The sequence below is a fragment of the Vipera berus genome (genome assembly GCF_964194415.1).
Source record: "Vipera berus genome assembly, chromosome: Z".
Lineage (NCBI taxonomy): Eukaryota > Metazoa > Chordata > Lepidosauria > Squamata > Viperidae > Vipera > Vipera berus.
The window spans coordinates 26,624,094-26,651,654 of record NC_138205.1 but is presented as its reverse complement, the minus strand read 5'-3'; the positions used below and the strand labels follow the sequence as shown (position 1 = coordinate 26,651,654).

The window sequence follows — 27,561 nt, the reverse complement described above, 5'->3', positions numbered from 1 at the left end:
ATGATAGTAGATTCTCACATAAAAAAATAATGCAAAATATTGATGTACGTATTGAATGGAATTAAGTGAAACTGCACATGGTTTGATTGGACAGTGCCAACAATTGTGGAAAATATATGGTACACTTATAACAATAAACTTTTTAGACATAAATATAGTCCCAGAATTTATTTTCACTGCAAAGTGCAAGATTTTTTCCCAAAAATCTTTCTGATCACCATTTTAACCTTCCAATTTCTCAAGGTATATATTAGTGGGTTCAAAACTGGAGTAATTGTGCTATAAAGGAGGGTTATTATCATATCTCATTGAGAGGAGTTACCCACAGTGGGAAGCATGTAGTTAGACAACACAGGAATGTAGAGTAAAGCCACTACAGTTAGGTGGGATCCACAGGTGGAAAAGGCTTTTTGCCAACCATTTTGGGACTGCACTTTACAGAGAAGGAAAGTGATAATGTAGAGATAGGAGAGGAGTATGAAGATGAAAGGACCCATAACAACAGAGCTAGTTACAATACTGAGAAGCATGAGATTCAAATCTATGCTACCACAGGCGAGTTTCAACAATGGCTTGATATCACAGATAAAGTGTTCAATTACATTTGAACAGAAGGGAAGATGAGCAGTCATTATTGTATGCATCAAGGCATGGAAAAAACCAGTTGATAAGGCAGCAGCTGCCATTAAAACACAAAATTCTTTTTTCATGGTAACAATATAGTGCAACGGGTTGCATATTGCTACATAGCGGTCATAGGCCATGATTCCAAGGAGAATGCCTTCACTGCTACCCAAAAAATAGAAGAAAAATAACTGGATCATGCAGCCATTGAAGGAGATGGTCTGTAGCTCTGTTAAAAACTCAGACAACATCTTTGGAATAGTTATTGTGGAGTGAAATATATCAAGACAGGAAAGATTTCCAAGAAAAAAATACATGGGGCTATGAAGGCAAGGTTCAGCTAAAACTACAATCACAATAGCTCCATTCCCCACTAATGTGGCCATATAGAGTAGAAGAAAAATTCCAAAGAATATATACCGAAGCTCCAAATCCTTGTTCAGGCCCAGTAAGATGAATTCTTCCACTTCTGTTTGGTTCTTCATCACTAAAAAGAAAGTAGAAAGATACAAATCAGGAAAGAAATTAATGTTCAGGATTTGAAAATGATTTTGCAGGCAGAAAAGGCAGAGGGGGCTAAAGGTGAGAAGAAAACAATCATAAAAATGTCTACTAAGATAGATATAGAAATAAAGGATAGGGTAAATAGCTATTTATCTGAGACATATTTCCCGCTATGGTAGAAATTAAGGAATGAGACATTGGTATTTGGATAAAAGAGGCAAAATGTTTTTTATGAAAATATATGTTGATATCAAAACATATGGACAGATTTGACCATAGTTTCAATTGGGTAACTGTGACCATGCCAAGTCCAAAAAAACTTAGGGAATTTCTGGAAGCCTGGCTCTGACAAATTAGACATCAATAGATACATAAACACAAACAATATCTATATATTTTACAAGAGACAATCAACAAACCAGAAAAGGAACAGAAAGGCTCAAGCACCCTCCCACCAACAATCAACACCCCAATGAGCATAGATTAATTCTAAGATTAGCATCATACCAAAAATCAAATAAAAATACTCCAATCAAGGAACCACCAAATAAACCAACAGTAAACTGTCCATCCTTACCAACACTGAGAGAGCAAAACATATGAATATAAACTTAGATTAAACCTCACTTTTTTAGTAAAACTGATGATATTACCTAGTCTGAGCAATTAAATGTCTGCAAAGCAACAACTACCAAGCTCAGAGAGCACCAAGGCCCTCTCATTTCAACCCTGTGCTACAAATATTCTCTTTTATTAAAGGCATTTTTAATAATTATATGAACTGTTCCAGTACTTCATTTAATTTATGCATATAAAGAGGTTTGTCATCTCTGATAGAAAAGGAAGGTTTCCTGAATTTACTGCCATGAATTTAAAACACCTACCTGCGCAACTAAAGTAACTCCAATATATTTTATTATCTTTCATCAATTGCACAATCCTTGGATTTTCCTTCTCATTTGAAATATGCCTCAAAGTACTCAGGATGGAATCACTAAGTGTCTCTTAAATATTTTGCACAAAAAGGCGGGCTAATTTTTCTTGTTTATAGTTCCTAGAAATTATGTAACATTCTTGGAAACTACTATTGTTGCATTCAAACAACTTTCTTATCATATTAGTAAAGAAAGTGCAAGGAGAAACAATACGAAGTTGACATTGAATTAATGTTGCTTATCCTAACCTTGCTTTATTAAGAGTCATGGAAGTGCAGTGGATAGAATGCAGTACTGCCGGCTTCCAATTTGTTGTGTGGCCACCATGAAAGCCTGGGGGATGAGCTCCATCTCCCTCTTACAGTTTTGGATTCAACCCTGAAAAGGGTTGAAAGTCACCCCGTAGAGGCAACCAGCAAGGAGGGGCCCTCTCTGGATCATGGGAGAGCAGTAGCTCTCCTGCTAGAGCTGGTGAATCCCTCCAAACTGGTGGATGAAAGCCCAGCCATAGAGATATGGCCCATCACTAGGCTGCAGACAACCAAAGTCACACTCACTCTCTGGCAACTTCAAAGCAGCATGGAAGAGACTGGGTGAGATCTACCTCTCTTAAAGCCTAATTACTTTCTGTACCTGCATAAGCTGCTAAGTATCCCCCCCCCCATTGAGAGGGAAGGGGGATTTTAGGCCTCCCTCCAGAAACGGCAGTGACCGACTACCCAGGGGAGTTTAAAATGTTGAAAAAATAATGGGATCTTAATCGGAACTCTATCTCCTAAAATTGGTGGATTAAAAGATTTTTTTTAACTTTCTATTCTCTATTTTTCTCTAATTTTTACTCTCTATTTTTTTAACTGAAGATCTGTTTCCCCCCCCTTTTAAAATAGAAGAAAAAACTGAAAAGATTAAAATAACTCTTGTGCTTGTGGCTAAACTTGAGGTTGCAACCTGTTATTGTTTAAAAGAGACTTGGTTTACAGCCTAGAAAATAGATAAGATACATACAACCTTGAAACATCAGCTGTGCTCCTTACTTAGTGGATTTCCTGATTGTAAACCTTTTAGTTTAATATACTACTATGGAAGAAGATCAGGAATGGATTTTCCCTATGGAAGAAGAGCAGGAACAAACCCTTTGTAAGTTGAACAAGCGATTGTTCAAACCCTCCTTATAGCTGGTGATGAAATAAGCTAAAGAAAAAAACAAGAAGGCAGCCCGGATATGCAAACTCAAACTATGACTATAACTAAAGAATCATACAGAGTACTACAGAAAAAGTGGAACAATCAAATACTATAATAGAAGATTCAACTACTCAACAAATACAATGGGAAAATGAGATTCATTAACATATGACATATAATATTCTCTCCCATTCATCTTGTATGGATGAGGGTAAGCTGCATCCGTAATGTAGTCTTTTTTGGGTTAAAGTTCACATGATTTGCAATCTCAGATAAGTTAAAGAATTTGATTCAACGTGTCAAAAGCATCCATAAATTTTTAAGGCTTAATGATATGGTTTGACCATATCATTCTGAGAAAAGGAACTAAGTAAGAAACTAAAAACAGATGATGAGATAGGTAATTGTGGGGTTTGCATAGAACAATAGGGTAATTATTTTATTTATTTTATTTTATTTTATTTTAATCCCATTTATATCCCGCCCTTCTCCGAAGACTCAGGGCGGCTTACAATTTTAAGCACAAACCAATGTGCTTAGCAATAGCCTTCATTCTATGTATATGCCTGCTTATTTAGGGCTTTCGCCCCCCCCCCCCCGCGGCATTATTACAAAGTCAGCTTATTGCCCCCAACAATCTGGGTCCTCATTTTACCTACCTCAGAAGGATGGAAGGCTGAGTCAACCTTGAGCCTGGTGGGATGCGAACCTGCACTAATTGCAGGCAGCTGGTTGTGGTCCCATCCATGACCAAGGCTGTTATATTATATATATTATATATATATTATATATATTATATATCAGCTATATAATTATAGCTGATCATATGCAACAAAATCCCCTTTTTCGCCCCATAACAATTCCATGAGCTCAAAATAGCAAATGAAGAACAACTGAATTCATTTAAAGTTCAAAATGCCAAGACTTCTATAGGCACTTTAGAATGGAGGGTATCCTTCAGAGCAAATAAAATATTAGAATGTGTTTTACCTGAGAGGGAATTAATTAGGATATTTCCAGCTGTATTCTTTGTTCAATAATAAAAAATGTATAAATACATCTACTACATTTAACTTAGGGTAAGGTTGGAAAATACTGTACTTCCAAAAATAAATTGTAATTGAATTTCTTTTAGAAAACATCCCAGATTTCCAAATAAAAATGCTGTCATCTGTTAACTATAGAAACAGCTAGTAATATTTCTATTCTAAAATGAAGAGATAATCTGGACAATATTAACCATTTTTCTTTCTAAAGCAAAATGCTTACTAGTCAAAATTGTCCCTTTTAATGGGGCTCTGTTCAGTTATAAAGTCTCCATAATATTTTTGCTTCCACATTTTTTAAAAAAAATCTAATTTGGGTCAGTCAACAAATAAACCATAGACGTATATTGTATAGATTAATATGTGTCAATTTGTAGGCATGTTAACATAATAAACATTCTATTTTTTTCTTATAATGTACTTCAGTGGATTTATCAGTTGTTGAGATATCTCATAAAGGGATACCTGCACATTTCCATGGTAAAAAGAAATAATGTATCAAATAAGACATTCTCAAATAAAATGCCCAAAGTATCTATAACAGGAGTCCCCAACCACCAAGCAATGGCCCACTACTGGATCTTGAGCCTTTTGGAACTGGGCTGCAGAAGTGGCAGGTGAGTGAACATGCATCCTCACTCATATGAACAGCAGGCGAGCACGTGCACACATGCTCCATGTGCATGTGTGATAGGTGTGCATGCCATCCCTTCTCCCCCCACCCTGCCAGTCTGCAAAGCCGAAAACATTGGGGAACTCTGATCTAGAATATCTATTTTTGTTAAATATTTCGACAGGTCATACCTTATAAATATCTCTTCTCTAGTCAAGACCAAAATTTGAAGATAAATAAACACTGAAAAACAGAATATCAATGTTGTGCATTTAGATGGTTTACAAGAAACAAACCATCATAGTATAATACATTGCCAGTGATTTGTTTCTTTACAGCAGATCTATAAAATATTCTTGGTTGCCACTAGGGAAAAAAAGGAACAATTAATGAAGTATGTGCTCCTTTGGGGATACATCTACTGAATTTGAGAATGTAAACACTTCCACCAACAAATATTATTATAGCATATTTTAATGGACAAGCTTGTTTTTCCTAAGGCACGGCAATATTACCACAATGTTTTGATTACTGACAGTAAACAGGCATTCCGTTACAAATTGTTATTTATTTGCTACAAAGAAAAAGATCCAATTTTATGCAAACACACACACATGCACACACAGAACATATATATTGTGTATACAATATATGTCGTATATATGAAAACAACCAGATCAATCAGATCAAACAGATTTTATTAACCAAATGCAGTTTAAAACTGTATTCCTTTTTATACATAATTCAAATCCAATCACTTGTGAACATGTGACCAAGCTTTAGCCCCCAAGAACCCTATCTATTTGATCAGGATCAACCAGCTTAAACTTCTCTCAAATAACAGGCCTCAGAAATGTCTTATTTATTTCCAAAGTATATGCCCACTCAAAGCTCAACTCAGAGCAGCTTTATCTATTTACAGCTATACTATTTACAGCTATACTATTTAAAACAGCCCTGCAAGAGCTTATCCCACTCTTCCTTATCCAGAAAGAATCTGGTCTTCTAACAACAGGATTAGTGCAATAAGGGCAAAGAAGTAAATAACTTTATCAGTCTTGTCTTCAAAAGGTAATCCCTAATATAGACTGGGATTGCTTCTTATATTCCTCCAGTGGTGAACTAGGCATTCTCTTGTATTGATTCATTTGTTGGAGCTGCTCAGTAAACCACAATACTATTTAAGATCCATGCACATAGAGAGTTTGCATAAATCCAGTTCAGGCCATGGCTTCTATCGTATGCTCATTCCAAATTCTGATTAAGGCCTCTGCTGAACCAGTTGCCATAATTTTGGGAAAATCCCAAGCTCCCTCTGCAAATGAATTATGTCTATCAGATAAGTGGTGTGGGCTTATCAAATGGGGTCCAAAGTGGGAGGACAGTTGTGAAGAACTGTAGGACTAAGAAAGGGTGTTCCATTCATGGTAAGAGATTGATGTTGATATCCTCCAAATCCAGATTATGAACCAAGGCAAATACCAGATTGAGAGGGTACCTTCTTTTGTGAATAGGACTAGGAATAAATTGGGCAAACTACCATGTGGCCATGAACGCCTCTGTTAACTAAAAGTCCAAGCTTAGGGAAGACATGTTCCAGCATTCAGGAGCACAGGCAGGGATGTTACATAAAACTTTCTAGCAGGGCTTTTTTTCTCATAGAACGCTCAGAACGGAGTTCTGGCACCTTTTTTGGATGGAACCTTGTAGGTTAGGCAAGTCAGGTTGTATGACATGTGTGAGTTCCGGCACCTTTTTCTTTTACAAAAAAAGCACTGCTTTCTAGAGACAATTAACCTAGGAGTTAAAAAAAGAAAAGAAGAAGAAGAAGCACAAAATGATAATTATTTTATTTTATTTTATTTTATTTCTTCTTTCTTTCTTTCTTTCTTTCTTTCTTTCTTTCTTTCTTTCTTTCTTTCTTTCTTTCTTTCTTTCCTCTCTCTCTCTCTCTCTCTCTCTCTCTCTCACTCTCTCTCTCTCTCTCTCTCTCTCTCTTTCTTTCTTTCTTTCTTTCTTTCTTTCTTTCTTTCTTTCTTTCTTTCTTTCTTTCTTTCTTTCTTTCTTTCTATTGCATTTTAGATTATTTATGATATATAGTGATTTGCTAAAGCCTGAAAGTACTGTCTATATAGGCACATCTCTGTGTTTTCAAGTTGACATGTGGCAAATGCTGAACTAGTTTCTTGGCTAATTATGCAAGTGGGTTGAGAGACAGTGACCAGACAAAAGCTACACAGATGATTTCATGCCTAAGGAAAATCTAGAATATTCCACTTTCCAGCCTTTGCTTTCATCAACTACTGCTAATTGCCTCTCAAATTTTGAGCCAGTTTATCGTTTTAGGAGAAGATGCACTTTTTTCAATCTAATTAGATGGAAAATAGCCACACAAATTACAGTCTACGCTGATAATTTAAAACTAATAGAAAACACAGTTCTGTTATTTCCTCTAACACATCTTAACTGTTTTGATAACTTGGCAATATCCATTCAAATTCAGCATAATAAAACTTTTTGCACTGAATAACAGGCAGTTTTGCAGATTTATCTAAAATTGGTATATTTGGTTTTTATTTGGTAAGGTTCCATGAAGAAATATTTTACTTCAATAAACTAGTGAAAAAGAAGGAGGAAATCTTAAATATTTTTCTTGTCAAATATTTGTTCTTGTTTTATTACTATTTTTGTCCACTGAAACAAAACCAGTCCCCAAACCCATTAATTAAATATTCATGTCCTGCAGTCCAAATGATCACCAGAGTAATGCAATGTTTCTTAACAGGAGTAATTTGGGGGAAGAGGAAAGGCAACATTTTATTAATCAGCTTTATAAATTTCACTGAAAACTAGTTTCATCTAAATAGTTAATTTAGCTGAAAAGAGCTAAAATAATATTTTAAAAAAGGCTACTTTAAATAGTTTATATATATGCATATCAGTCTCCCTTTAATTCTTTGTTAGCAATCTAAAAAAATTACACAAATATGAGCTGTCACTGTTGTGACTACTGCCTGTGGATGGCCTTCGGTTAGAATTTAACATATATATATATATATATATATATATATATATATATATATATATATATATATATATATATATATATATATATATATATATATATATATATATATATATATGTTTTCGTAGATTTTCACGGGTATATGTATGTAGGTCTTGGCATATTATATATACTTAATTGTTTCTACTTTGATTATACTGCTGACACAGTTTACAACTTCTAAAGTGGAATTACCCAGTATTTGTAAAGCAAAAGGGAAGATTGAATGAAATATCTCAATTCTTTTATTTAATATGGTGAACAAGAAGACCATTACAATGTCTTTTATTATATATAATATATATTGTATATATATATTGATTGCATTGTAAACTTCCTAGTCACTTAAAAGTGTACATGACTATATTAATATTTTATTATTATTATTATTATTATTATTATTATTATTATTATTATTATTATTATTATTATTATTATTATTATTATTATTATTATTATTGTTATTGTTATTGTTATTGTTATTGTTATTATTGTTATTGTTATTGTTATTATTATTGTTATTATTGATAATAAAATAATAATAATAATAATAATAATAATAATAATAATAATAATAATAATAATAATAATAATAATAATAATAATAATAATAATAATAATAATAATAATAATAATAATTTTATTTGTATACCGCCCTTCTCCCGAAGGACTCAGGGCGGTGAACGGGGCAATACATATTAAAAAAACAAGATACAAACATTAAAAATGATTAAACAAAATGCCCACGAATAAGTTAAAACACATTAAAAAGTAGGTTAAAACAGATTAGTAAAACCCAACCCCATCCCATCAGGCCAGGCCAGCTTGTTCGAAAAGGTAGGTTTGAGATCGTCTGTCTATCTGTCTATCTGTCTGTCTATCTATCTATCTATCTATCTATCTATCTATCTATCTATCTATCTATCTATCTATCTATCTATCCATCCATTCATCCAACCATCCATCCATCATCTTTATTATGTTATAAATAGCTCAAGGCAGCAACCCAGTACTCCTTCCTCCTCCTATTTTTCTCACAATAAACCTGTGAGATGACTTGGGCTGAGACAGACTGGCCCAATGTCGCTTAGATGGCTTTCATGTCTAAAACAGGACTATAACACATAGCCTACTGGCTTCTAGCCTAATGCCTTAAATAAAATAAAATTAAACTAGCTCTATAAACATGAATAGAAGAAATAGATAGATAAATAAATAAATGTAGTCCAATGTGAACTTTATTCAGGGAAGCTTATCGTATTTACTACAACTATTACTAGGTGTTCTTTTTTACAGCATATTCTTTTACCAAATTCTGGTTTTATTTCCCAAAAATCTTTTCATTGCCATTTTAACTTTCTGATTTCTCAATGTGTAGATAAGTGGGTTCAAAACTGGAGTAACTGCACTATAAAGGACTGTTATTATCATATCTCGTTGTAACGGGATATCCATTGTGGGAAGCATGGAATTAAATATCACAGGAACATACAATAAAGCCACCACAGTGATGTGGGATCCACAAGTGGAGAAGGCCTTTTGCCAACCACTTGTGGACTTAACTTTTAAAAGAAGAAAAGTAATGATATAAATGTAGGAAAGAAGTATGAAGATAAAAGGGCCCATAACATAACAGGTACTCCCAATAGTAAGCATCACGAGATTGAGATGTGTGTCATCACAGGCCAATTTCAACAAAGGCTTGATGTCACAAACAAAGTGTTCAATTTGATTTGGTCCACAGAAGGGTAGATGAGCAGTCATCACTGCATGCATCAAGGCTTGAGAAAAACTGGAAGTCCAAGCAATTGCTACCATTAGAATACAGATCTCTTTTCTCATGATGATAGAGTAGCGCAAAGGGTTGCATATTGCAACATAGCGGTCATAGGCCATGATTGCAAAAAGTATGCCTTCAGTACCACCCATGAAGTAGAAGAAGAAGAGTTGGACTATACAGCCATTGAAGGAAATGGTTTGCAGCTCTGTTAGAAAACCTTGTAGCATCTTTGGAACTGTTATTGTGGAATGAATAATATCAAGACAGGAAAGATTTCCAAGGAAAAAGTACATAGGGCCATGAAGCTGAGGTTCTATTAAGACCACAATGACAATAGCTCCATTCCCCACTAATGTCGCCATATACAATAGAAGAAAAATTACAAAGACTATATACTGAAACTCCAAGTCATTGTTGAAACCCAACAAGATGAATTGTCCAAGCTTGGTTTGGTTTTCCATCACTAAAAAGGAAGTTGAAAGTCATAAATATGCAGAGAGATAACCCTTAAATCGTAACATATGTAGTACTTGGTTGAAGAATAGATCATTTATTTAATTACTGTCAGTGACCAGTAATATAAATAAAAAGAACAACTAAAGAAACCATAGCCATATACTGTACAAGAAGAACAATATAATAGTTATATCAGTTTATAAATTAAGAGTCAGAAAGTGGAGAAAAGATACTTCAATTAAATATAGTATAACAGTATAAAACATGAAATAAAATAGAAATAGGGTAAAATAAAAGTACAGTATTCAAAAATTAGGAAGAACATGCCAAAATGTCATCATTCCAAAATTTGGATATCTTAGTCCTGTTTATTAAAATTGCTACAGATAGAAACAATTTTATTAAGGGTAATTAGGATGCCAATCTCCAGTTATAAAACATACTGCCTCCCCCATATTAGAACATAGGTTTAATATGGGGATAGTAAGGATACAACTGTGTCAAAATTGGTGTAGAGGATATGCTAGATAAAGCATCTGTGGTTCATTCTGACCACAAGGACAGAAGGTGTCCATGAATAGAGTCTTACTGAACATCTTATCTGTTACTGGTGAGGGTATGCATTGAAATGAGCCAAAGAAAAGGCTGTAGATTGGACTGTCTAAACAAGTCTGAGCAAGGAGTTGGTGAGTATAAAAGGTTTCTAATTGAAAACTGAGTGCGGTTATACAGATTTATATGCTATGTAACGTCGAAGACTTTTACATGGATTTTCTTACATGGAAACAGCAAAAAGTAGATCATAACACTGTTATAATCAAAATAAACTGAGGTTGGGATACTGTTCATGGAAAAATAAAGAGTAAATAACATCTGAGAGCTTTGAATACACCATTTAACATTGTAGTAGAAAAAATGTTTTGTCACTATTGTTGTCTTTGGTGAAATGGCTCTGTTTGTTCCTGTCAAGTTTAGGAGGGTGAAATTCCTCCTTTGTTAATTCAGTTATATAGCTATTTAATTCCCAAAAGGCTAGAATACAACTTTTTTATTCCTCGGTAGATTAGAATATCTGCAATAAGATGATCAAATATGTAACATCAATTTTTTTTAAAGATCATCCTAATTAGAAAGAGTAGCCACTGAACTATAGATGTCACCTTGAAAAAGAAATGAAGGCTATGCCTGACTCTCATGACTAGCTATGGCAAAGAGATTAAATATGTGGCAAGATAATAGTAATGGAAATTAACTAAGAAGATACACCTAAGAAACAAAGGTTAGGTTAAAAAGGATAGGTTAAAAAGAATATATAACTGAAGCAAAATTTAGTTCTCACAATGGTAGAAATATTGTAGTGTAGCATAAATAATTGAATAAATCAGGTCATAAATTAAATATGTGGAATTATTTAGAGAGCCATAATATCACAAAGCTATGCATGCATTCTTTGTTAGAAACAATGAACTTGCCCTGTCCCTGTATTTTTATGCAAATACATAAAATTTATACTACATTTAATGTAGGTAAGAACTGAAAACTGCATCCAAGAATAGACTGTAACTGGGTTCCATATATCTTTATGAAAATGCTATTATTGTAATAATACAGAAATGATGCATAGTATAGTCTAACATGGAGAGACACTGTAACCTGGATAGTATTATTTTTAAAATTATTCTTAAACATACAGTACACAGAAAGAGACATTCTAGTCAACAAATAAGTTATAATATACATGGTATATATTATTGTGTGTAGAAGTTTTTTTAATATGCTATCATGGTGTGCACTCCATTTCCCCCCGTGTCTTTCCTTGATGAATCAGTTTTTAAGATGTTTCAAAAATGATACTTGCATATTTGCACAAGATGAAAAGGAAGAATTGATCAAATAGAATCCTCATGAGTAAATTAACTGCCTGTAGCTAATTTACATTTGTTAGATATACAGACTATTCATATCTTAAGAGTATCTCCTCCATGTCAAGAATAGAAACATTAAGCATAAGTGACAGTTCAACTGGGTGTATTTAAATGGTATGCAAAACTAAATCTCTGGAGCAGAATATATTCCCAGTGATTTCTAGCTCTTCATATTTAATTTAAAAAAAACATTATTGATGCCATGGGGGAAAGAAGGAACAATCCTTGAAGCAATGTGTTCCTGTGGGGGGAAAAAATCTACTAACAATTGTTTCAGCAATTAATGCTATTTTAGTATATTTTTAATTACCAAGGTTGTTTTCCAAGGCCTTGAAATAGTGCTACATTTTTTTCCTTAATGACAATAAAAAACAAGAAATTTGCTATAATGTGTTCATTTTCTTTATTTATTCATAGCCCTCCAAAATGTACATGGAAATTAAACTGAATTATTTTGGTGGGAATGTAATAGCACTTTGTGACATCATGCTGGTCCTATGAGTATTGAAACACATCTTCAGACAGTGCTGGCTCAATGGCCTTGAAACAGAGATGAGCACCATCCCATAAAGTTGGCTATGGCTAGCAGAATGAAATCAACAGGGACTCCTTTACCCTTTTTTATACTTTACATGAACAAAGGACTAGAAAAAGAAAAGCAGTCTTCAGATGCATGTTAAATCTTCATTCTTTTATTTATAAATCACATCCAATAACTTAAAAAAATTACAATGTCACAAAACATGTATTTAATTTTTATAAACTGAATTTGCCTATATCACTTTTACTCTTTGAGTAAACTTACTCTCTGACTGAAGCCACTTTATTCATTTTAAGTTAATTTGCTCTGATTGCAGGACTATGAATCTGTGAAGTTAGCTATGAATCGGAAAAGTTAGTATGGTAAAGTGGTTAAGGAAAATGTCATTTGTGGGTCTTATGCTTTGTGAGATCAGAATATTTTGATTTCACAAATCAAGATACCCATTAAGTATAAAAAGGCCTAAAAATAGTAAGATGGTAACACTGTTGAATCAAAAAGAAATGGTGATTTTTAAGTCTGAAAGGAAATCTCATTTTTTATATATATAAAAATTATTTTTAGGTTTCCAAGCAATGTTAGAGCACTAATAATCATTCCTTTGTCCACCAAACTTTAATTATTTCAAAACAGCACATAAAGGGCAACTGAAAATCTTCATGAATACATAAAATTCAAAAAGGTTCTGATGACTTCTTTGAACTGTGAGCTACATGCAGTGGGGTTCTAGAGCTGGCTTGGATTGGGTAATGAGATAAAATGTGTTAATGTTTAGGAATTTTGCAAGCTGGTTGAGAACATCTAAGCTTATGCTGATCTACAGTTGGAAGATTTGCGAAGATATATTATGGGGCAAGGGAGTCAGCAGCAGTTGATCATTACACTTATTGTATTTATTTATTTATTTATTTGATTTTTATACCGCCCTTCTCCCGTAGGACTCAGGGCGGTGTACAGGGCAATAAATATCAAAAATACAAGATACAAAAGTTAAAAAAACATTAAATAATTGTGCCCGATGCAATAAATTAGTTAAAATCAATGTTAAAACCCCAAACCCATCAGACCAGGCCGGCTTGTTCAAATAAATAAGTTTTTAGATCACGTCGGAAGGAGTGAAGGTTGGGAGCCATCCGGAGCTCAACCGGTAAGCGGTTCCAAACGTCTGGCGTGCCCACAGAGAATACCCTCCCCCTGGGGGTCACCAGTCAACATTCCCTGACTGGCGGCACCCTGAGGAGGCCCTCTCTTTGGGAGCACACTGGATGGAGGGAAGTTGACGCCGGCAGCAGGTGCTCCCGTAGGTAATCCGGACCCATGCCATGTAGGACTTTATAGGTCATCACCAGCACCTTGAATCTCACCCGGAGGGCAACTGGAAGCCAATGCAGCTCATGGAGCAGAGGTGTAACATGGGAGTATCGGGAGATCCCCAACACAACTCGCGTGGCTGCATTCTGCACCAGCTGAAGCCTTCAAGTGGTCCTCAAGGGCAGCCCCATGTAGAGAGCAATGCAGTAGTCTAAACGAGAGGTCACGAGCGCATGAGTGACTGTACACAAGGCATCCCGGTCCAGATAGGGCTGCAACTGGCGTACTAGGTGAACCTGGGCGAAGGCCCCCCTAGTCACAGCTCCTATATGATCTTCTAAGGAGAGCTGTGAATCTAGGAGGACACCCAAGTTGCGAGCCCTATCTACGGGGGGTAATAACTCACCCCCCATAGTAATAACTCACCCCCCCCATAGTAAGAGGTGGAATAATCTGAATTTCCCAAGATGCCGGCACGCACAGCCACTCAGTCTTGTCAGGGTTGAGCCAAAGCCTGTTCCTCCCCATCCAGACCCGGACCACCTCCAGGCAATGGGACATCACGTCGAGGGCCTCACTGGGGTGGTTTGGGGTCTGATGATACCCAACTCCAAAACCACAAATGATCTCACCCAGAGGCTTCATATAGATGTTGAACAGGAGAGGCGAGAGGACCGACCCCTGAGGAACTCCACAAACGAGAGGCCTCGAGGTCGACCTCTGCCCCACTGCCAACACCGACTGCGAACGTCGCAGAAGGTAGGAGGAGAACCACTGAAAAACAGTGCCTCCCACTCCCAACCCCCTGAGACGCCGCAGCAAGATACCATGGTCGATGGTATCAAAAGCCGCTGAGAGGTCTAATAGGACTAGGACAGGAACAACCCCTGTGCCGAGCCCGCCAGAGATCATTCACCAGTGACCAATGCCGTCTCCGTGCTGTGCCTGGGCCTGAAACCTGATTGGTACGGGTCCAGATAATCAGCTTCCTCCAGGAACAAAGGGAGCTGATGCGCCACCATGCTCTCAACAACCTTCACAAGAAAGCGAAGTTTGGAGACCGGACGAAAGTTGTTTAATACTGCTGGGTCCAGGGCAGGCTAATTAAGGAGGGGTCTCACCACCACCTCCTTCAAGGCGGTGGGAAAACTACCCTCACTCAAGGAAGCAGTTATCACTGCCTGGAGCCAGCCTCGTGTCCCATCCCAAGCTGCATAAACCAGCCAGGAGGGGCACGGGTCCAATAAACACGTGGTGGAGCTCAGCTTCCCCATGATCCTGTCCACATCGTCCAGAGTCACAGGATCGAACTCCTCCCAGATAACATCAACAAGACTGCCCATGTCCTCATTGTCAGACTCTGCCCTGTTGGAGTCCAAACCGGTCCGGATCCGAGTGATTTTGTCTGACAGATGTTGGCTAAACTCCTTGGCACGACCCTGCAAGGGCTCCTCCCTCACCTCCTGATTAAGGAGGGAGCAGGTCACCCTAAACAGGGCGTCCGGGCGATTATCTGCAGACACAATGAGGGTAGCAAAGTAATTAGACCTTGCCATCCTCATTGCCGTGAGATAAGACCTCATAAAGGACCTTAGTCATGATCGGTCAGATTCAGACCAGCTGGATCTCCAACAGCTCTCTAGGCCCTGTCTCTGACACTTCATCTCCTGGAGCTCCGCAGAAAACCATGGAGCCCACTGGGATCTGCACTGGGTTAGGGGCCGCATGGGTGCAACTCAGTCGAGTGCCTCTGTGGCTGCCTTTTCCCAGGCTTCCACTAGGGCATCGGCCGAGCTGTGAGCGAAGGAGGCAGGTGGGGACCCAAGCGCTGCCTGGAACCACTCAGGGTCCATTAAGCGCCTAGGGCGGAACCATCTCGTTGGTTCAACAACCCCACGATGGGAAGTGGCAAAACGGAAGACCAACCGCAGGAGATGATGATCGGTCCATGACAGGGGCATAACAATTGGAGAACCCCCACGCAGATCATCTAACCACCGTCCAGATAGAAAAACCAAATTGAGCGTATTATATGTATAATCATATAATACTTATTGTATTATCGGGTATTGAGTTCGATGAGGCATTGACCAGACTGAAGGTTAATAACTGCTCTTTTATTGAAGGAAACACAGAAGTCGCTCTCACAACCACTTGTCATCTACTTATACTCTGCCGATGCTAGGCAATGACCAATCATTTTAAAGCAAAATTTCCCGCTTAAATTGCAGGCTAGCTGTTTGCTCCAAAACAGTTGGAGACTTTTTTTCAAACATCACAAAAACTGATTATAACAACTGTTATCAATTCAAACCAATACCTAGCACCCCTTCCCCCTGGACAAAGTTAAACACATTATAATTGATACACATAATCAAGTAAATAAGCAGGTGAATTGCATGTCCGTTCAGAGTGCCGCAATGCTGCTTATGGCTCCCGATCAACTAACTGTCCAGCTGGGCTGGGTAGACCAGGGTCCTTTAGTCTGATTGCTTTGGGTAGACCAGTACCTTGTTGTGTGTTCTTGCTGGGTAGATCGGTGCTGTCCTGTCTGATATTGCAAGGTAGACCAGTGCAGCTGTACTTGTTCACGATACTGGCTGACTCGGGACATAGGGCGAAAGTGAGCCCAATTCTATAGGAACAGTCTCAATAGTTTTGGGTGACTCAGGCAAGGTCAGGTCACCAGGCAACCCAATAACCCTCTCTCTGTCTGTGCCCAGGCTCAGTTAAGCCTGCCACTTCCACAACTGGTCTATGTAGCATCGGACCACATGACCATCATCCAGAGCCACATAAAGTGACCCTGACACCTTTGAAACCAAAGCTTCCACCCAAGGTGTCCCCAGCCATAGTTTCTCACCCACACTTTCTCACCAAGCTGCAAACTTCTTGGAGGCTTGGGTTGCAATGTCTCTGCAGCAGCTCTATCAGGTTGGAGATGGTCCAGCTTGGTGGTCAGTTGATGTCCCCATCTGGTGCAAGAGGTTGTTTGTTGGCAGAGTAGAAAATCCTCTAAGTGATGATGCCAGTCACCTGTTGTTAATCTGTTCAGTGCTTCTTTGGTCATTCTGATCATTCGTTCTGCTTGACCATTCGAAGAAGAATGAAAGGGGGCTGAGGTAGTGTGTCAGATCATGTTGGTCCTCAGGAAGGACTGGATCTCAGCTGCTGTGAATTGTGCCCCATTATCAGACACAATCACATCTGGCAAGCCATGCGTGGAAAAGATTCTGTGCACTCCTGGATGGTCCTGACAGTAGTCATAGATGTGACAGGTGCTACCTCTAACACATGTCCTTGGAAGGGTCCTGCAAAGTCTATGTGCATGCAAGACCAGGGGGTTTGCGTGGTCTCCCAGCAATGCACAGGTGCTTGAGGCACTTCAGGTCGGGTTTCCTGGCAGACCTGGCAGCTCCTAACTTGAGCCTCTATGTCTTTACCCAAACCCTGCCACCACAAGTAACTCCTAGCAACTGCCTTCATCCTAACTATGCCTGGATGACCCTCATCCTAAAAATCTTGCTCTCAATGTGGGTGGGACTATCACCCTACTACCCAAAGCACACAGCCTTTATGAGCTGACAGCTCATCTTTTCTGCTAGTGAAACTATGAAATTCTGGACCTGGTCTGCTATCAGGCCACCCCCTCAACACCCAGTTTAGAACAAAACTGAGTGTTTTCAGTAGCCACATCTCCTGCATGAAGGGGAGTCTCAGGGAGATCCTGGATTACCAGGATGCGAGCTGCAGGTGCTGGGTCAGGGTCTGTGTGTTGCAAAGGCAGTCGGCTGAGTGCATCAGCATGGCCCATTTCCTTGCCTGGCTTATGAATTAGCCTGTAAGAATAGGCAGCCATGAATATTGACCATTGCAGTATCCTAGGAGAAAGGATCTATGGCAGGGGTAGGCAACCTCAGCTCTTTTATGACTCATGGACTTTAACTCCCAGAATTCCTGAGTCACATGCTAAACTCACAGGCAATTTCTCATTGAAGTGAGCTAGTACTGAGCTCAACGATAGCAGTGATTTGACTGCTTTAAAAGCTTTTTCATGGGTATTTGTCCACACCCATGGTACCTTTTTATCCAGAACCCAATGAAGCCGCTTCATCAATGCTGCCTTGTGTGGCAGGAATAAATGATAGAAATTAAGTAGTCCTAAAAATGCTTGTAGCTCTTGCCTTTGACTTAGGTCTAGGAGCCTGTTGTATAGCTTTAAGCTTAGAGTCAGAAGGGTGGATTCCAGCAAAATCTATTTTGAATCCTGGGAACTCAGTAGAGTCCACACTAATTTGGCACTTGTATCTTTTTAATTTCAACCCTGCTTCATGGAACTGTTGAAGAACTGCTTTCAGACGTTCTGCTAACACTACTGCAGATTGTCCAGCAATCAGAATGTCATCAAAGTAAGGGCACACTCCTGGAATATTCTTGAGTGTACCTTCCATTACGCTCTGGACAACCCTGGGGCAACATTGACCCCAAACTGCAGGCATTGAACCCTCTATGTGTAATTATTGTCTGTGCTTCTGCTGTGGCATCATCCACAGGGAGTTGCTGATATGCCTGTGCAAGGTCCAGTTTAACAAATACACAACCTTCCTGCAGTGATGCCAGAAAATGACTTACCACAGGAACTGGATAAGCATGTTGTTGCAAAGCTTTGTTGATTGTGCATTTATAGTCAGCACATATATGAATGTCCCCATTGGGCTTCACTGGAGTTACTATGGGGGCTTCCCACTTGCTACTATCTACAGGTTGAAGCACTCCCTGCTATACTAACTTATCTATTTCTGCAACTATTTTAGGCTTAAGTGCGAAAGGCACTCTGCAAGGTTTGATCCTGATAGGAGTTACTGTTGGATCGAGGTTAAGGGAGATTGGTGCTCCCTTGTATTGACCTAACTGAGGGCTGAACACATCAGCAAATTCATGACAAACAGCTGCTAGGTCTGCTGTTTGTGTGCAGTTGATGCTGGTTACTCTAATGCCCAGGGCATCAAACCAGTCCAGCCCAATAAAACTGGTACACTGGCCTTCAATGCCTATGACGTTAAGGGGACCTTCAAACTCTTTGAAGCTGACTTTTACTGTGGCTTCGCCTTTCACTGTTACGTGACAATTTTGAACGTCTGTCAGAACAAGGCTTGATGGTTTGAGTTGGACTTGTTTCCTGCCTTGTCTGCAGATGTAGCTAAATGTTTTATTAGAGACTATAGACAGGGCTGACCTGGTGTCTAGTTGTATAGAACAAGGGACCCCTTGTAGCCTGAGTTTAAGTCTTAGCTTCTCTTTGAGAGGGCATTGGGCTACTGTCCTTAAGATATTTCTCCTTCCAGAGCAATAACCAACCCTGTTCTGTCCCAGGGCCCATTTACCTCTCCATGGGACGTCTTTGGGTAGAACTTCTCTCCTGGCAACCTTTACAGACTCTGGCAATGTAGCCTTGTTTGCTACAAGCACGACACACCACAGTGCAGAATCTGCACTTAGAGCTCTTGTGCTGTTTGCTGCAACTGGCACAGCTAGGGAATAGAACTGCCTTGTCAATGGGACATTGCCATCTGATGGGTTGCTTCTGTAACTGGTCAATCTCATCACCCTTGTCTGGGTCTTCCAGTCTTTCTGAAGTTTTGTGGTGTACAGCTGTCTGGCTGAGAGGAATCTTCTAAGGTCATAGAGCCTTCATTGCCCCACTGGCAGCCTCATCTGCCATGACTTCTTTTAATGCATCCTGGAATGTCAGCATTTCTTTTTGCGAAAAGCATCTGCTGCAATTCACAGTTCCTCAGGCCATACATGAGTCTGCCTATGAGTCGATCCTCTAAGTCAGGAAACTCACAGTCTTGATGCTTGTCTTAGTACAGCCATGAATTCAGTTGCTGACTCCCGTACCTGTTGCTCTCTTTGCTCAAATGCATGCTGCCAAGCAATAACGGACAGCCAGGGTTCAAAATGTTCTTTTAGCCTCCTCTTCAGATCAGCGTAGGTGACTGATTCTAAGCTGACTGGGGCAATCAGGTTCTTCACAGAGCAGGGTTTCAGCCTTCAGCCCATCGTCTCTCACCTGGTTGGCCCGCAGGTAGTTCTCCACCCTGGAGACATAGGAGCTCCATTGTTCAGGGTGAGAAACATCAAATTTGTTCAGACTGCCCACTTTGGCCATAGCTGACACTTGCTAGGTCCTGGCCAAATGCCTTCTGCTGCTGAGCTACTGTGTGAATCCTGGGGAAGGATCCCTCAGGAAGACTGTGCCTCCAGTGTGGCTTACTGGCAGGCAGGGTGGGGATGTGTCCCTACCAGGGCTCTTGTGCCTGGTCTCAAACCCAAGTGACTTCTGATTCAAGTGCTTCAGCTCTTCCTTAGCAGCATCCCACCTTCGTCACCACTATTGTGTATTGAGTTCAATGAGGCATTGACCAGACCAAAGGTTAACTGCTCTTTTATTGAAGGAAACACAGAAGTTGCTCTGACAACCACTTGTCATCTATTTATACTCTTCCACCACTAGGTGGAGACCAATCATTTTAAAGCACAATTTCCCAGTTAAATTGCAGACTAGTTGTTTGCTCTGAAACAGTTGGAGGCTTTTTTCAAACATCACAACAACTGATTATAACAACCATTCTCAATTCAAACCAATACATAATTGTATAATACTTATTGACACACCATTGGCTGGTTGACACCCAGCTGTAATGTTGGCATATACATTGTACAGGAAGGACATGATTAATAAATTTTAAGTTTTAAAAGCTTTAATTATTAATGAAAAATATATTAGAAATAATACTTCATTTAGTCTAGATTAAAGGTGTAAAATATATCCAAAAGTAGATTTTATTCTGAAAACATTTCAAATTTTCATTAAAGTACCACAAATTTGATAGTTTTAGAAATAATGTGTAATATGCATATTTTAGCAAAAAGAGATAATCTAGTACAGTACAGGTGAACCTATGGCACATGTGCCAGAGGCGACACTAAGAGCCCTCTCTGTGGGCACGTGTGCCATTGCCCTAGCCCCACCTCCCCCCTCACTAGCAGCCATCTGGAGGAGAGTTGCCCCCAAGCATGGCCTGCATGCAGCAGTGCAGCCAAGGACATGGCAGCTGGGCAGCAGGGACAAGACTCCACCCTCAAGCCCCATCGCGTGCAGATGATGCTGCAGGGTGTGGGAAGAGGGTGTGGCTGCCATGGCGCTGCTGGGCCACCTGGGAGATCTGCAGCAGGCCGTGGAGGCAGTGAGTGGCCCTGTGGGCAGGCGGGGCAGAGGCGAGCAGGGCCGGGCCATTTTTGAGGCACTCAGTCTCTAAAAGGTTTGCCATCACTGATAGTCAATATTAATCTTTTTTCATTTTAAAAAGTACATGATAGAAATTACTTATATTTGCTTTCTGAAAGGGAGCTGCTATCTTGGTTGCCTTCCAAAAAGGCTGAGAAGAATTTTAATTCTTTCAGATACTTTTTAAATCCTACTCTGGACTGATTTTTTTAAAGAACAACAACAACACATCACACAGATAAACACGTGAATGGTTATATATGTTTTTTTAAAATTATTACTTTGTTTTTGCCTTGTGTGTGTTCTATCTTTTATGATAGTACTTTGATTACTTCAAATATATTAGCTGACTCAAAACAGATTATATTGAAATCAATGAAACAGAATAACTATAAATATTTTGCCATTTCAGAATATGCCTGAGTCAGTTAGGTGAGTTCATCATCATCAGTGACCCCAGGATTATGTTTGTGTATTACCATGGTGTATTCAATATTTTTCTTATGGTTCTCTGCAGCTGAATGTATCCATTGTTAAGATATTCTATAAAGGGATACCAAAGATGCAAAAAAAAAAAAAAAGATCAATAAAAATTCTGAAAATAAAATGACCAAATCAAATATCTATTTTTCTTATATATTTAGATAGTTCGTTACCAAAGGAAAATATCTTGCCCAATTTGAAGTTATGTTACTTTGAGAAGCAGATCAAGTATGTATATTTAAATAGGTTGTAAGAAATAAACTGTCAAACTAGAATATATTCCCAATCATTTCCTATATTTCATCACAAAATATTATTGGCTGCAACTGGAGACAACATGCAATCCATGGAGTAATGTGCTCTTTTGCGGAGAATTCTGCTAAATTTCAGAATGTAAACTATTTGTTCTATCAAATGATAATATTTAACTAGGCAAGATTAATTTTCCAAGGCAATAATTGTACCACAAACCTGTTCCTGACTGATCATCAAAACAAAATAAGTCTATGGTTTATTTAATAAAAGGTCAAAACAATATACAAAAACCCTGCTCTCTCTCTCTCTCTCTCTGTGTGTGTTTGTGTGTGTGTGTGTCTGTCTGTCTGTCTGTCGGTTGGTCTGTTAATCAGTTTGTGTGTTTACTGAAACAATTTGGTAAAATACTCCAGTATAATAACTAGCTAGAGTTCATAAGCTGCATATTAAAAATCATCTACTTATTTCATTTTTTATATAAAATAGATACAATATCTTATAACCTAATTGTAATAGGCAAAATAAAAAAAAATCTAGGTACTTTCACAGTTTGTTTTATTTTGCTGACTGTAGGATAACAAAAACACAAACTCTGGGCTCAACCCATTCATTTCACGTAAATGATGAATCTAGCTCTGAGTATAAGACTTAGACTAAAGTAAAATTTAGTATGAAAATGAACCTTTCTTAATCTTCATCTGAGCATACATTGAGGTGTTTCTGATATAGGATAGCACTTAATCTTGAATATATCTATTTTGTGGGTAGGCTGTAGATCTCATTGATTTGTGTGTGTGTGTGTGTGTGGGTATGTATGTATGTATATATATATATGTATATGTATATGTATATGTATATGTATATGTATATATACTTTAAAATATGAATGAAACTTTATGCTTTGAAATGAGAGAATATGCAATAATAACCATTATGGAGTAGGATTTTTATTTTTATTTTTTGTAGCATTTTGATATTTAAATGTTTGTCAAAGTCAATGGATTTCAGTAAAGACAAACAAGAGTCAATATCTATAACAGAAAAAGCATATTTAAATATTTGCCATTAAAATGGCATAAAATGTTAAATAGATTATGTCCTTTATCCTTAACTTCTGAAAGCAACTTGACTATGTCCACCCCAAATCAATACATTAGATAATGTTTTTCATTAATATCATGGAATTATCCCTATGTACCAAAATAGGGCACATGAAGGAAAGAGACATACTTTGATTCACATAAGAATTTTTATACATATTAAAATATAAAGTTAGAAAAGGTATCCAAAATATTTACCTGTATTTTAGATAATTCTTGAATGATTGCATTAAAAAGAGAATGAATGAATCTTTTAAAATGGGAGAACAGAAAGATGTATTTCCTCCTCAACACATGATAAGTTTTCAGATTAGTTTTCATTATCATTGAATGTCCAAAAAGGGGGGAAAAACACAATCACAAATATGATGTCCTTCATAGGCTAATCTGTATTTCAGGGATCCCAACCTAACCTAACTTTCCTGAAATGGTAAGAAACATCTGCATAGAAGAGTATTTTTGAGAGACGATTTTGACCTTTAATTGGTCTGAGAAATCAGAATGAATGACCAAGTCCACTTTCATTCAGGAAATCTCAATTAAAGTGATTTTTAGTGAAATATGAACTACTCATTTTCTTGGTTTTCCACACCAAATTATTCAAAAACAAATTTTGTAGGCACAATATGAAGGAAAACCATCATTTAAAATTAATATTAAATTTCTTAAATAATAATATTATAATATAGTGAATGAAATTCTTACATGAATAGTACAGAAAGCTTTTGAAAATGCTAGCTTTGGGAGGAATATATGGTACACTTATATAATTATCTTTTTAGATATGAATACATTTCCAACATTTCCTTTTACCAAAATGTGTAAGACTTTATGCCAAAAAACTTTTTCATCGTCACTTTAACTTCCCGATTTCTTAATGTATATATTAGTGGGTTCAAAACTGGAGTAATTGTGCTATAAAAGAGTGTTATTATCATATCTCGTTGAGAGGAGTTACCCACAGTGGGAAGCATGTAGTTAGACAACACAGGAATGTAGAGTAAAGCCACTACAGTTAAGTGGGATCCACAAGTAAAGAAGGCTTTTTGCCAACCACTTTGTGACTGCACTTTACAGAGAAGAAAAGTGATAATGTAGAGATAGGAGAGGAGTATGAAGATGAAAGGACACATAACAACAGAGCTGGTTACAATACTAAGGAGCATGAGGTTGAGGTATGTGCTTCCACAAGCCAGTTTCAACAATGGCTTGATGTCACAGACAAAGTGTTCAATTAGATTTGGCCCACAGAAGGGAAGATGAGCTGTCACCACTACATGCATCAAGGCATGGAAAAAACCAGTCAATAAAGTGGCAGTTGCCATTAAAAAACAACACTCTTTTCTCATGGTAATTGTATAACGCAGAGGGTTGCATATTGCAACATAGCGATCATAGGCCATGATTCCAAGAAGAATGCCTTCACTACTGCCCAAGAAATATAAAAAGAATAGCTGAACCATGCAACCATTGAAGGAGATTGTTTGTGGTTCTGTTAGAAACCCAGACAACATCTTTGGAATAGTGATTGTTGAGTGAAATATATCAAGGCAGGAGAGATTTCCAAGAAAAAAATACATGGGGCTGTGAAGGCGAGGTTCAGCTAAAACTACAATCACAATAGCTCCATTCCCCACTAACGTGGCCATATAGAGTAAGAGAAAAATTGCAAAGAATATATACTGAAGCTCCAAATCCTTGTTCAGGCCCAACAAGATGAATTCTTCCACTTTTGTTTGATTCTTCATCACTAAAAAAAAAAGATGGATATGTGAAGAGAAATAGTTGCTCAAGATTTGAAAATGATTTTGCAAATAAGAAAAGCAGATGAGGCTAAAAGTGACAAGAAAATAATTGTAGAATTTGTCTAATAAGATAGACATAATAAATAAAAGATAGGTTAATTAACTATTTATTTTAGGCATAACATTGTTCTCACTGTGGTAAAATTAAGGAAAAGGTCATTAGAATTTTGATAAATGTGGGCATTTTTAAATGGAAATATGTTTTGAGATCTCCAATGGCTAAATTCACAAAAACATTCTTAGTAATTTTATTAACCTTTCTAGTATTTCATATACTTCAGATACACAAAGTTGCTTGTTACCTCATAGAGAAAAAGATTTTCTGAATTTACTGCCTTGCATTTAAAATGGCTACATGTGTAAGTAACTTAACTCCAGTATATTTTATTATCTTTTCCCAATTCCACCATCCTTGGAATTTTTTTTTTCATTTGATTTGATTTCATTTCATTTGAAATTTGCCTCAGAGTGCTCATGATGGAATCAATGAGTATCTTTTAGATACTCAGTTTGCACAATAGGGATAGGCTTAGTTATTTTTATCAGCAGCTGCACAAAAAAGTGTTGCTGAGTTTTGTCCAAACCAGTTCCTTAGATTTTGAAGCCATGATATTCTTCTTCTGCCTGGACCTCATTTGCCTTCAATCTTTCCCTGGAGGATTAAATAGAGTATGCCTTTCTTGTTTATAGCTGCTAGAAATTATGTGGCATTCTTGCAATCTACTAGTACAAATTGACCTGCCATATTAGCAAAGAAACAGCAAGGAGAAACAAACAAGAATCTGAAGCTGACATTGAACTAACTTTGTTTAGACTCCCACTGCTTTATTAAAGCTGCGAAATGTTATAAAGTGTTTTACATGGGGAGGAATTAATTAGGATATTTTCATCTTTAGTCTTTGATCACTAATACAAAACATAGAAATACGTAAACTAGATTTAATCTAGGGTAAATTTGGAAACTACATTCAAAAATAATTTGTAACTGAGCATGTTTCAGAAAATACCCCAGATTTCTCATTAAAGTCCTGTCATCTGGTAACTATAGAAATAGTTAAGTTAAAGTGAAGACATAACCTGGACAATATTAAGCATTTTTTTTCTTTTTAAAGTGAAATTCTTAGAAGTCAAAGTTGTACCTCTTTACTTTTTGAAAAAGGGCTCTATCAATATAAAAAGTTTCAGGAAGATTTTTGTTTTCATTTTTGTTTTTTGTTTTTTTTAATCCTAGTTTAGACCAATCATCAAATAAACCATAGACATACATAGTTTAGATTAATATGTGTTGGGTTTGAGAAGTCTGTTATCATAATGATTCCTTTTATGTACTTCAGTGGAATTATCAATTGCTGAACTATCTCATAAAGGGATACCTGAACATTTTCATGGTGAAAAGAAAGAATGTATCAAATAAGAAATTCTCAAATAAAATCCCCAAAGTAATATTAATTTATATTAGATTTTCAGATAGTTTGTACCTTAAGAGTATCTCTTCTCCAATTAAGAAGAAAAATTAAAGATAAGTAGACTTGAGAAGCAGAAGATCAACATTGTGCAGTTAGATGACTTGCAGGAAAGAAACTTGTAAAATATAATACATCAGTAAGATTTGTTTCCTTACAGCATGTCTATAAATTTTTCTTGGTGCCACTGGGAGTAAAAGGAACAAATCATGATGCATAATCCCCTATGGGGATATACCCATTAAATTTAAGAATGTAAACACTATTTTTCATTAATTTCCATATTTTAATGGATATTTTTTTCTCTGTGTAGGGGATAAAAACATTCCGTGTGTGTGTGTGTGTGTGTGTGTGTGTGTGTGTGTGTGTACACATGTATGTACACACATCTATTCTCTTCTGTTTAGCCATAGAGGGAAAAGTTCATTTTTCAAGACAGATCAGACTTCGTTTTTCTTTGTTTGATCTCAAAGTGCATAAACATTGTAGTCACATTATAAAAGTGGGCAGCTCTACAACTGGAATTCTTATTTAGATTGTGTGCCATTGGTATAATAATGAAAAGTTGTTGGGAGTTGAGTTGGATATAAAAAGGAATACATTTTTTAAATATTCAATTACATTTGATTAATGAAGTCTGGTTAATGTTCATTCATTCATTCATACATACATACATGAATTTAAGAATGTAAACACTATCTGTAAACACTATCTTTATATATATGGAGATTCTCAATCATCCAGGTCATGGTTTTCCCAAAGGTGCTTTATTCACAAGGCAACTGGAATGTCTTGTTTTTCTTTGAAGACATTTTGATTCTTACCCAAGAAGCATCACCCAAGAAGTGATGAGTGATGGTGGCCATTCCCCACCATCAGGTCAGAGCTGAAGAAGCTTCTTGGATGAAAAATAAAATGTCTTCCAAGAAAAACAAGAAAGTATAGTTGCCTCCTGAAAAAAGCAACTTTGGGATAAACACTATCTCTCAGAAATGTCTATATTTTAATGGACATTTTTTCTCTCTCTCCAGGGAATTGAACTGTTCCATATATTATCCCCCCTTCAAGGATTACTGCCTTGTCATGGCAAAGGGGCTTGCATAATTCAATGAAGCTATGAGCTATGCTATGTAGGGCCACCTAAGATGGACAGGTCATAGCAGAGAGTTTTAATGAAACG

The 27,561-nt window shown here is 37.3% G+C and overlaps 2 protein-coding genes and 1 pseudogene across 3 annotated transcripts; all 3 read right to left on the bottom strand.

Moving 5' to 3' along the window:
- Positions 1-173: 173 nt before the first annotated feature.
- Positions 174-1,109, bottom strand: LOC308678862 (olfactory receptor 12D3-like; annotated as a pseudogene). The gene has a single exon. The product of its transcript is annotated as an olfactory receptor 12D3-like (transcript).
- An 8,167-nt stretch (positions 1,110-9,276) lies between these two features.
- LOC308678861 (olfactory receptor 12D3-like) lies at positions 9,277-10,113 on the bottom strand (the record flags this gene model as incomplete). The annotated part of the gene is made up of 1 exon (XM_081346096.1): positions 9,277-10,113. The coding sequence occupies one exon, from the start codon at positions 10,111-10,113 to the stop codon at positions 9,277-9,279; it is 837 nt and encodes a 278-aa protein (XP_081202222.1).
- A 13,809-nt stretch (positions 10,114-23,922) lies between these two features.
- On the bottom strand, positions 23,923-24,861 carry LOC308678860 (olfactory receptor 12D3-like; the record flags this gene model as incomplete). Its single annotated transcript, XM_081346095.1, has 1 exon — positions 23,923-24,861. One exon carries the CDS (start codon positions 24,859-24,861, stop codon positions 23,923-23,925), a length of 939 nt encoding a protein of 312 aa, XP_081202221.1.
- Between the last annotated feature and the right edge of the window lie 2,700 nt (positions 24,862-27,561).